The sequence below is a fragment of the Saccoglossus kowalevskii genome, chromosome 18, assembly GCF_978046115.1.
Source record: "Saccoglossus kowalevskii chromosome 18, keSacKowa6.1, whole genome shotgun sequence".
In the NCBI taxonomy this organism is placed as follows: domain Eukaryota; kingdom Metazoa; phylum Hemichordata; class Enteropneusta; family Harrimaniidae; genus Saccoglossus; species Saccoglossus kowalevskii.
The window spans coordinates 30,792,816-30,804,822 of NC_140658.1; the positions used below are offsets into that span (position 1 = coordinate 30,792,816).

At 34.0% G+C, this 12,007-nt stretch overlaps 1 protein-coding gene across 1 annotated transcript in view; it reads left to right on the top strand.

Moving 5' to 3' along the window:
• Positions 1–8,145: 8,145 nt before the first annotated feature.
• The window catches only part of LOC144348172 (short transient receptor potential channel 4-like), a 38,591-nt gene continuing 34,729 nt past the window's right edge, over positions 8,146–12,007 (top strand). Inside the window, exons 1-2 of the mRNA XM_078007669.2 lie at positions 8,146–8,327; positions 11,390–11,572. Coding sequence (XP_077863795.1) covers positions 8,198–8,327; positions 11,390–11,572 — 313 coding nt within the window. The 5' untranslated portion in view covers positions 8,146–8,197. The remainder of the gene's footprint in view (positions 8,328–11,389; positions 11,573–12,007) is intronic.

Here is a 12,007-nt window from a genome sequence, read left to right on the forward strand (position 1 = left end):
TTTTTTTGCTGAAGACCTACATATGAACTATGCAACTGTGACACCGACAACCACTCAGAGTATCTTGTTTGTAAATTACGTTGATACGTCTTCGTCACTGTCAGTTGCTATCGTAAATATTCTCTTATGTCAACATTGGGAAAGGACTTTTTATTATAAGAATAGTGTTAGACGGTCTGAGCATACAATATAATTGTGACATTCGATTGTAAACGGATGTTTGAAAAAAATGGTCGCTCGCTTAATAAATAGTAATTGCTTACACACGATAATGTGGTGATGATCTTATATAATAGTTTTGATACATAACATACACATGTATATGTTTTATTTTTGTTTTAATATATCCAACAAGACTAAATTCCAGCTATAGGCTTGAAATACAGGTTATTCTAAACAAAGATGATACACCAAGAACAAAATTAACAAACATAACATATAATGTACAAATTGTATTGCAAGGCGTACTAAAAACGTCCCATGAGGGTGAATAATTTGACAAACGTAATCCTATGTTATTGAAACTGTCAGTACAGCGCATATGTGGAGACAATTTACGACTATTTGTGTTGTGTAAAACTCTACTGAGAGCAGAAAGATGGAATGAATGACTTCGTGCAAATGACTACACCCGTCTGTTAGGATGACTTGTGGCATATTGATTGACGTTTGGTCACTTGATACCCATGTGGCGTACACAATCCTGGTACAACGGTTTTTTTCAGGATCGATCTGCATCTACTATATATACCAGTGACAACATGGATATACTGTAGACTTCTTAATATTCTGAATAGAATATCGATCAAATAATTAGATTGCGAAATCGTCTCGAACAAAATATACGCTGAATTCAGTAACGTAGTTAGCCTATATGCAAAAAATAACAATCGTGCAATCTTTGAGGGGTTTATTATTAAAGAAAATAGTTTAGTGTCAATATTGATATACGATGATCTAGTGTCATTGTGAGTAAATGTGTACAAGCATAAATAACAGATCGCTGATTAGTCAGTCTCAGCTATTAAAATATTATTATTCATTTTTGTTAATTAAATCGCTAATAATTAAACGTAACCTATTTAGTTTATCCTGTAATTTCACCATGCCAATAAACTTTCCTATGTGATGCGTGTGGTGGGAAAAGACCGAACAAACGTATATGGCGGTGCTTCGCAAAATAAAATTTATTAAATAAAGAATTTTAATAATTTAATTGTAAGGAATGGTCCATGCATAAATGTGTTAGACTTGGTACCAGCAATGTCACAGTATGGTACCGTATGCGAATGTTGGATATTAGCGGCAAATATTATATGATATAGCATGCAGTTGCGTGTAATATGCACTGACAAAACGAAACTGAAATTACATAGAGGACCATGCCAGTTGTTGTTAATTCATATTCGGATTCAGAAATATAATATGTTTTTCGCACAAAGCCATATCCGATACTCTTGACGAAATAAGATTGCTCATTAATTATAATTATTCTTTATCACGTGCAAAAGCATATTTGTCTTCGCAATAACATATAGTACGTGAGAAAGTCATTTTACGCTCTGGTGTTACGTGTCCGAGGTGACTATATACAGTATAACAATATAGGCACAATATGTTTGAAACTATTAAACGCTTTACAATAAACACAAACTGATGATCTGGCGTGTGTATTATGTATTACCATGTATCTCAATCATAACAATATTATACGCATATGTACATTTTGAGTTTTAAAATAGGAGAAAGTTAAGAATATAACTGAGAGCATGCATTGCGCTACGTACCAAGCCAAACATAATGTTATATATTTTAAGTTACATGTCAAAATGAATGAACTCATCAAATTCAGACTCTGTATAAAATATCAAACGACAAGATCACATATATGTATGTTGAAATTTATTAATATTTTATGGGCCAATGATTGCTGTGGCTATTCAGCAGGATGATTTATTTTCATTCAGTACACTTGATATCACTGCTGGGACAATGCGTCGTGTTTGATATGTGTACTATGCGACGTATACGACGCGTGTAAAATACATTGTTTGACATTCAACTTCAGTGGGTGGCGCTTCACTTAACTACTAACTTCACTGTCCGTGTATACGGTATATGGTGAAATGAGGAAATGTATGTCAGAAATATAATTGACTCCACTACTAAAACTACAAACCGACAGTGACGTCATAGCGTGTATGTATAATGTACACACGTATTCGTCAACGACACCACGTTTATGAACGCCCATCAACTCAGATATTTCCTTTGTGGATCGGGCGTGAATCAAATTCCTTTTCAGAACTATTATTTAATCGGTATACATAAAAAAATTCAAGCTACACCAATGTAGTTACGCAACCAGTGTAAATCTAATCACAAATTACTAAATCCCATTGTATGTTCTAATTAAATTGAAAAGTAAAACAAATAATACTGGCTAGGTCGTTCTGACCATGATATACTTGACTTTATAAGTGTGCAAAAATATATTCTGCATGTTGTTTGTGACGTCAGCGATTAGAAATGCGCATGACAATCTCGTCACTGCAATTCCGCGTTGAGCTAAGCGCATTTGTCGTGGTCGTCAGATTTAATTCCATGTTTACAATTTCCTAATGTGCCTGTAACTAATATTACACTATATTTTACATCTACCATAAACTATAAGCTGATTATCTGCCCTGGGCAACTTTAAAATATGCAATCGTATCTAATACGCATTGTGAATGTTTCGTAATTTCTACACGCATAAATTCGTATGCTACAGAATGTTGATAACAACCACGAAGTAGCGAACTTAATGAAACTGAAGTAAACATTATATTCAATTTCTTATTGCTAAAATCATAAATAAAAAGAAACAAAATTAAATACACGCTAGATGTGAATATTGTAGTCATTGTAATTTCGTAGTCATTGTAATACCATACCAATACCATAGAGCGGTAATTCTACTACTGTAGCGCACTGTTACCATCAAAGTCAATCATGTGACCGCGCTAAGCTATTGGCTGGGTGACAGTAAACATCTGCGGGTATAACATGAACCCATTTTTTTTAAATCGCTATGTGATGACTATCGTCGATACGCAGTAGAGCAAACAACTCATAGTATTAAACTAAATTATACTGAACACGTACCACTATAACTTCATAACACTAACTGCCAAACACATGTCGAAAGTCTACACACAAATCTCAAATCCCAGACACGCATCATGTCAGCGATATTAAGGTCGTAATTTATCTTAACCGTGGCAAAAAACAACTTCCATGGGAATCGGGGCATGAGGGTCAGCCTATCACCTCATATCAATTTAACCTACCAATCGACAAGTGATGGTTGTAATGTCATTAAACATGGCTCCACTATTCTTAACTTGATATATATTCACTATGATCTTTCCAGTATGAATACCACTACCAGATCGTCACTGAATGTGTTCGTCAAAAGGTTTTTAGTGGTTTTAGCAGCTACGCCACGAACTAGGCAATACGTATTTGATTTTATCACCATCTCGCGCATGTAAGTGTAAGTTTGGTGTTACTAATTTAATGGTGATTTAGGCTTTTGTTAATTTTGTTAATTATATATATGGACTCGATGACTCACAGGGAATCATGCAGGCAGTTGAGAAATCGCGTTTAACATTTATTGACATGTGTTAAAATTGAATTTGTAATAATAAGTGGATGAGGCTATAATATCTTTTACAATATTGAGCTGCGGAAACATTATAAATAAATAAATAAATAAATAAATAAATAAATAAATAAATAAATAAATAAATAAATAAATAAATAAATAAATAAATAAATAAATAAATAAATAAATAAATAAATAAATAAATAAATAAATAAATAAATAAATAAATAAATAAATAAATAAATAAATAAATAAATAAATAAATAAATAAATAAATAAATAAATAAATAAATAAATCATATAGGACAGTGACTTGATATATGCTGATTACGCATATATACTACCGGTATGCAGAGTGGGCATAGAATTCGTGTAACATAAAACTTTATAGGTTCGAATGTTAAGCCTGGTGACTGACTTAAAGGATTATCATAACCACATCTCGGTTTGCCAATTAGAGGAAGGAGGTCAGAGAGCATGTGTATTGGCAAACCTTTGTAGTTAAAATATGTCTACCGCAGATCTGTGTTGTATTGGAATTTGCTTTATGAAAAACCTGGCCATTTCGTACCCTTAAGCTTTTAACCTACATGTAAATCGCATTGATTCATTGAATACGGTAGCTAATAAGAATGCTATCGAGATTCTGGACACGATTTGTTCTGTTTAGTATAAATATATTTGCTGTGAGATTTTTTCTGTTTAGTATAATATATTTAGTGTGAGATTGACGGTGTGGGATCTATGTGATCTCACATTCGATATGCATACGCGTTTGAGTAACAGTTTTGTAAAAAGTTCTCTCATTTGATATTATTAGTAGATCAACAGCGTCATACCAAATACGGCTCAATGGTACGATTCGTTACATACGCCCCGGAACTACAAAGTGGGCATAATTACGTTTATTATGGCTTCAGATTTCATGCACCACAGATAAGAAGAGAATGACGACATTAGCAGACTTCACGAACACCAAGGACCCGGGGTAATATGTCTTACTAGCGTTGGGGATTTTTTGTCTCACTCTCCCCAACTCAATGACAAATATTCTTGGTTGGGTGAAATTATCTAAATGAACACTTTCTTCCTCTCGCACATTGGTATTCCCGGTTTCCATGGTTACCTCTAAATGTCACAATATATAACAAGAATATGATAATAAAAGCATGTGGCTGGAGTGTCTAGACTATATCAGCATTTCAATATAATATACACCTGTGTAAAATATATCTGTCTTCTCCTAATGCCAAGAATCTAAACCTTTGTTATAGTTCAATGTAATATATATATGTATATACAGATAACCCTGCGTCTATGACAGACATACATCTGTGTTTATTTCTCTGATATATACCACATGGTTTGCTTTTAAGTTTCCAACTTATACGGATTTTATTTAATTTTTTTTTAAATATTATCAACTGTACATTTCACCGAAGTTTCTGAACATTTGTGTATATTTCACCTTACGCCAGCTCGTATGTACAATACGTTTCACTTACATCTTCACAATAGAATTATAAATACAGCAATTGCTTCCATACGCAAGGTGACTCGGTGATAGCTACACATCGATTCAGGTTGCTTGGATATCAGTTCGACAATGATCAGTCTTCGTCTATGTGCACGTATTGTAAGAGAAATAATGTCATGTCCCCAGTATGGTAACCTATTCATAGTACACTGCTCACTAGGTATCTAGTAATTGCAACATACGATCATTTTTAATTTGATTTCTTTAAACTACTGATTACATTTGTAAATAAGACGGCAAGATAAATAGTAAAAAAAAGTATGAACACGCCTTTATAGCATGTTATTCCACTATCAAAACATGCATCCGCCATGTGCTCCTGTTCAAAATAACAAAACTCCAAGTGTTCTACGTGTTATTGTCTTAAGCTAATAAATGTGATATCAGTAAAAAAAACAATACAATTTAGAACACTATATACTGTCCATTTTACTTGTGTTTATAGTTGTCGGATAGAATTGTATTTTATGCTATTATCATACTATGTTTGAGGTCAATCAAGTTTCTTACATTTCCTTAAGCAAATTTGCATAAAAGTATATGGGACTTGGTAGATTCAAATGATATGGCAACATCCGCCATGTATAGCTTTTCAATGACCTTTGATTTGACATTGTACAAGTAATCGGCGGCGTTTCTCACTATGGCAACCATAACAGTTGAATAAATTGTACTGGCGGTTTATTAGGAATTATTCCAAAAATGCAAATTTGAAAAAATATGTTTTAACGATCTCATAAGGCAGCTTTTTGTTGCCTGGTTTTAAAAGTTCACCCCGTTGTTACATTAAAAGACACACGAATAAAGTTTGAGATTCAGATTGAGTTGATAAAATGCATAACGAGGAAACATTCAGGCCAAAAAAATACTAAGACAGCCATATATAAACTGTCTCAAAATAGTAAATAGTTCAATACATGTATATTAGTAATTTATGTATTCCATTATGGTAAGGGTTTTAGTCAGACTATGCTAACATTGACACTAGACACCCGATCGAAATTTAATTGTGATACTTTCTTTTATACAGTCATTTCCAGCATATTTTATATGAGAAGTGATGTCAGTGTTTGCAGTTTACAACACTGCTAACAAATCAAACAGATAACACATTTTTGTAATACTATTTAACAATGCAATACAGACGAAAATATTAAACTTGCACATCATATTGTTCTTGTATAGGATTTAAAATGAACGATTGACGCCTTTTTTTTCGTTTGACGTGTGCTATTCCACAATCATATTTCTTACATGCCTTGATCGTTCTTATTCCATACACAATTGCACACATATGCAATCTGTTTGATGATTTAATTCAAGAAGGCCGAAAGACGGAACTTTTATGTTAAAAATTCCTCAAAATCCGGCATTTCTACCGATTTTTTTAACCTCTTTGACTGATTTTGATTTTGGAACACATATAAACACGACCTTGAAGTACGTCATGTTGTTTCTGATTTGGCTGGCTAGTAGACATTTTGTTGTAATGAAATCTATGTCATGTATTCACTGATTGCAATCAAACATAATACCTACAGTATATATGCATTATTTTCGCATTGTGATTCAAAATGGCTGACTCATTTGATTTTGTTTACTATTAAATAACAAGGACTATGTCAGGTCATGGCATAACTTGCGCCCCTAGTAACTTATATAGTGGTCTATTTTGATTGGTTCTGGTCTCAAAAGCTGACCACCAGCAAAAACAACTATGTTCACAATTTGCATGATGAAAGTCACGTTCAGTTCAGTTCAATTCAATTCAGTCATTTGCGTGTATAATTAATAAATTATAAACCCCGTACTTTTAACTTTTCACCAAGTTTTATTTTTCAACGTCAGTAGGGTATACCTAGCCTGTCTTATGATGGTTTAAACCCAGCTCACGTTCCCTGTTGGTGTGTATTTATCAGTATCTGATAATTCTGTCGTTTTAAAAGTTCCCCGTCCGGATCTGTATAATCTGTCACATGTTCTGCACAGAGGCAGAACTCATCGACTCGGTGAATAACCTTAGATGTATGATTGAATCGATTTACCCTGTCTGCGTTGTGTCACTGACTCCACTTTGTAGTCTAGCTAAACCCGGATGGATTAAACCACGTCATATTTAGGAGTTGCTTGAAATTCCAAACTATGACAAGTCGCTTAACTTGATTGGTTCTTTTTAACGGTTGAAGAAGGTTGATATTATATTTATATCGAATAAAAAATAGAAGTGCATCACATTAGGTACACACTATAGTATCTAAGACAACGGTAAAAATGTCAACTATATTTCCCAACTCAAATTGACACAAAGTATCGCATCTTTATATTACGATGGATTACGAGAGAAGGGGGTCATTAGATGCGTGACGTACATAGTTTATTGTAATTTCACAAACCGTTATTCACGTTTATTTGCCATTGAAGCGCAAGCGTGTGAGTTGAATTCGATTTTTGATAGTAATGCACGTTTGGTCAATATCAAAACATTAAGTTAAATTCATGTCATTCAGCCCCGGTCGCAATATACTCAATATTGGCAATATTTTGATACTCAGGTGTACGGTAGTTTTCTGTTTTCCATCAAATTCCACTAGCTCCATCTTTAATAGAGAAAATGAAATGTGTATCTAAGAATGATGTTTAGCTGAGTATGACTAAATAAGTTTAAAAACGCAACTTCTTATTTTTATGTTATTTATACTTATGGTGTAACCACTTTTGACCCTAGAGACCTACGACTACAAGAAATCAGTTTATCTTACTTGCCAATTGGCGATAATTTATATTAATGTGACATTTTTATCGCTCCTCTTCTAAACCATGGTAGATTAAATTCAAATCTTATCAATCCACATCGATGCAGTGACAACGAGAAGCGTGTCCCAACAGCGGAAAAGTGACGTCATAGAGAGGCGTTTTAATTCTAACTTCCTTTCTTTTTGTTTTTATATTTAGTTTGCAGAATTCAGTTCAATCAATGTAAGTCAGTTTGATCTTAAATTTGAACCGGTATGGGGGAGAAATCCAACGCTATGAACATGCACGCGGGCGTAAACATGAAACATGCTGCAAGTGGACACAGTATGAACACCAAACCCACTTTAGCCACACTGGGATCCACGGGAAATTGTATTCAGACAGGTGAGTCTACTTATGCATCAATCATTTGAACGACCGTGCTTTTAAAATTGAACGCGATATTTTGGTAATGCGTAGATGTCAGAAAATTGTTTGTAGTTAAACAACATGATTTTCATTTGATAAAAACACGCTTCTGGGCATGTTGATTTCCAAATACGAGTCGATGACGTAGTAACTAACGTTCTACTCAATAAACATGGTTGTATAGAAACAACCTCAATCTATACATAAACCTTGCACATATAATTAACTAGAGTGAATCAAAAATAAATGGCTAAAATGTTTATTACTTTTTACAATGTGGTTATTTTTAACTAGTTAATTTGTATTACTAGTTAAAGCAGAAAGAATTCCTGTACCCGGAAATGACGTAATACGCCGCGAGTGTTATCCGGAAGGCGCTTGTCCTAGTATCGACCGGAAAAGAAATGTTTGAGCACACTCCAAGTATATATCTACATGAATATTAATTGCGTTATTATTAAATATATATGAAACTCTTATATATCTCGTCACCAACCAAGACAAGGCCATTTGAACGTTCATGTGGTTAACGGTAAAAGTAAATGTCCACAATGCCAATCTGTGCGTCTGCATTTAGATTCAGTAGTCGAAGAATAATGAGAATGATCAGAGAAACTGCCGGTCTTATCCAAATTGAATTTCATGTTTTAGACGCACAAGGGGATACGAATTTTCCACATGGCTGCCTTTCTGGAATGTACAAACAGAATTATGTGACGTCATAATATGTATAATTAATTAGATAGTTTCCTAGATCAATGTGATTGACAGTTTGATCGGGTTTGATCTTCTCATGTTAATTTAGTGCTGGCAACTACATAGGAAGTCTGTGTATGTATTTCAAATTACTAAATACACGACAACGTATGAATATTTATATTACATCGGTAAAAATAACGTAAACTGTCATTGCTGATAGGTGGAACCAAAGACTGTCCATGCCAAGTGTAAAAATATCAGTCGCTAGTAGCAGTCGGTAATTGATATCTATCTCAATAAATCGGTTGATATTGTAATCATATTGATATATGATGTAAAATATGTCCATATTATAAAGAGGAGGTGGAATGATGGCCAAGCAGGAGTGAAATAGTTTGCAGTGTAGCTTACGTAATCTCACAATTCCTTCTTTAAATGCCGAGTAGGCCGCATTTGCATTTTTCATAGTGTGACGTCAAGGTAAGCTAGGTCATTGATACCGTAAAACATGTTATAATACTCATGCATTTACACAGAGAGTCAAAACGATAAAACAGTACGATATAGCAGGACAGATAATCATTTTTGTACAATTATTAATAGGATATTTCTGCTCTACATGTATTCAACACAGCCACATTTGATTCTGACATAAAATATTCAATATAATATAATATACATTGTAGATATCCTAGAAACTATTTTCACGAATTTATTACCATGATACATATATCACAGCCCATATAATTCCTACCTATGCATGCCTAGAGGATATATAACTTGAGTATTCTAAAATATAAATGATGTGAATGATAAATAGGTTGTTTAGTTGTGTTATTGATTGCATAATCAGTACGATCTCCTAAAATTGAGTTACAATATTCGTGAAATTTGTACTTCGTCTTTCCAACTTATATAATTTGACTTATTTACAAAAGAAACATAAATGCATTTCCAATTTCAATATAATCATTTCTACTTAAAACATGGTAAATGTCACGTGACATTGCTGCTTGATATATATACGTGGTTGTTAATATATAACAGTCTGAGCATGTTTTCGTACGTGTGCCTTTATAGGTAATGAAATACATCTGTAAGGGGAATCGTTTGAAGGTCTAGCTTAATTTCGTGTTGCTTAGTAAATGTATAATATACTCCTTCTATTTTTATTTGCGATGTTCAGATTTTTCCTCTTCGGCGTCCCCAATCCTCAGGATTATGAATATACACAAGTTACCTTGAATTAAATAGTTTCCAGTTAGGTTACATGTGCCATTTTATGAAATTAGTAACAAAATAACTACTACTAATTGTCATATTGAAAAAAGTAAACAAAATTAATATAGTCTGATCTGACTTATCGCAATAACACATTCACATTATAGACATTACTTTCACATTATTTTCACATTAATTATTATTTAATTATTAATCGTTTATTCCAGGCCAAAAAAACATATACAACACAATCGACACGAATTAAATCATCATAAGTAGAAAATACACGCATTAAACAAAACTTATCCTTAAACCACAGCCTGTCTTTGAGGTTTGTATAGCTGGTGAACCGTTATACCAACAGTTGAGACCAGGAGACTCAACCTCGATTTCTTTTCCTTTTATTTTATTTTCAAGTTTTTTATAGCTTTGACATTACGCTGCAAACACTTTCAGATTCGGTCAACTCACCTATAAATGTGACATTAACAGGCATTGTATCTGTCATATATATTCAGTCGCCTAACTTCAAAGTGATTGCCCAGAAGGCAAATTATTATCAGTTTAGAACCATCGCTATATGACAAGGCATTTGCGAGCAATTGTGACTATGTATATACAACTCAATGGCGTACGGTTTCTACTTAAACGAAACAAAATGAAATTACATTTAGGCTGTGAACTAGCGCCACATGAAGCCTTAAACGCAGATATGTATCATACCTGACAGAAGAATAGCCTACATACGGTATCACGGAGATAGCATTGTTGAACAATATCATGGTATATTGGTCAGCTAGCTCATATTGTCTGGGACGCTTGCACTTCACCTATCAGAGCTGTCAACTGAAACGATAACAAATATCAGTATACTGATTTGCATATACACCGCGCGTCCACACTGCGCAGTAAAATTTGAGTCACTCGTGAGCGGCGCTTTTGGAGCTGGGTCACGTGACCTACCACAGTTTTCAACCCAGTCTACTGCGCTATGGACGGACGACGTGCTTCTCTGCTTATTACTGTTCTTTTTTCAGACTCCTGTAGATTTCTAGTTGCGTTTGCCTGTATGTGATCACGTGCTCAAACACAGTTTTCTACTATGTTGAGATTTGCAGGAGTGACATGGAAGTTTGCCGAGACTTCGACGGAGAAACTGTTCCTTGCCGCTGCCGATAATGGAGACAAAAAAGCTGTTCTGCAGAGCTTAGAAAACGTTGATCCAGCCCGGCTAAATGTCAACTGCATCGACTCAGAAGGGAGAAGTGCACTTATAATCGCAATCCAGAATGGCAATATTGGTGAGTATTATCAGTCTATTATACTTTTCTTAATAATTACCATGGTTATTTGTGTGAATTCCGTTCTCACACAAATCTTACTAGAGATTTTGATTTCCCCTATACTCAGTCGCACCACATTCGAATTAAATTTTACTGTTGTTTAACCACATGGCTTTAAAAATAATAAATCGTACCAATAATTATTTGAGTAATGAACTCGCCATAACATATTGTAGGAAAATTGAATCTGTTGTGCATCGCCATTCCGTTCTTTATATTTTATTCTCAGTTTAGTTATAACAATATTGACGGAGAAATCTGCATCTAACACTTTACAAAATCCACAGAAAACTTCACTTGGAATTCTTTTTCGAATTCACAACCAAAACCCATGACAACCGAGTACCAATCAACCTGATATCTTGTATAACCATTATATTAGATAGCACAGCT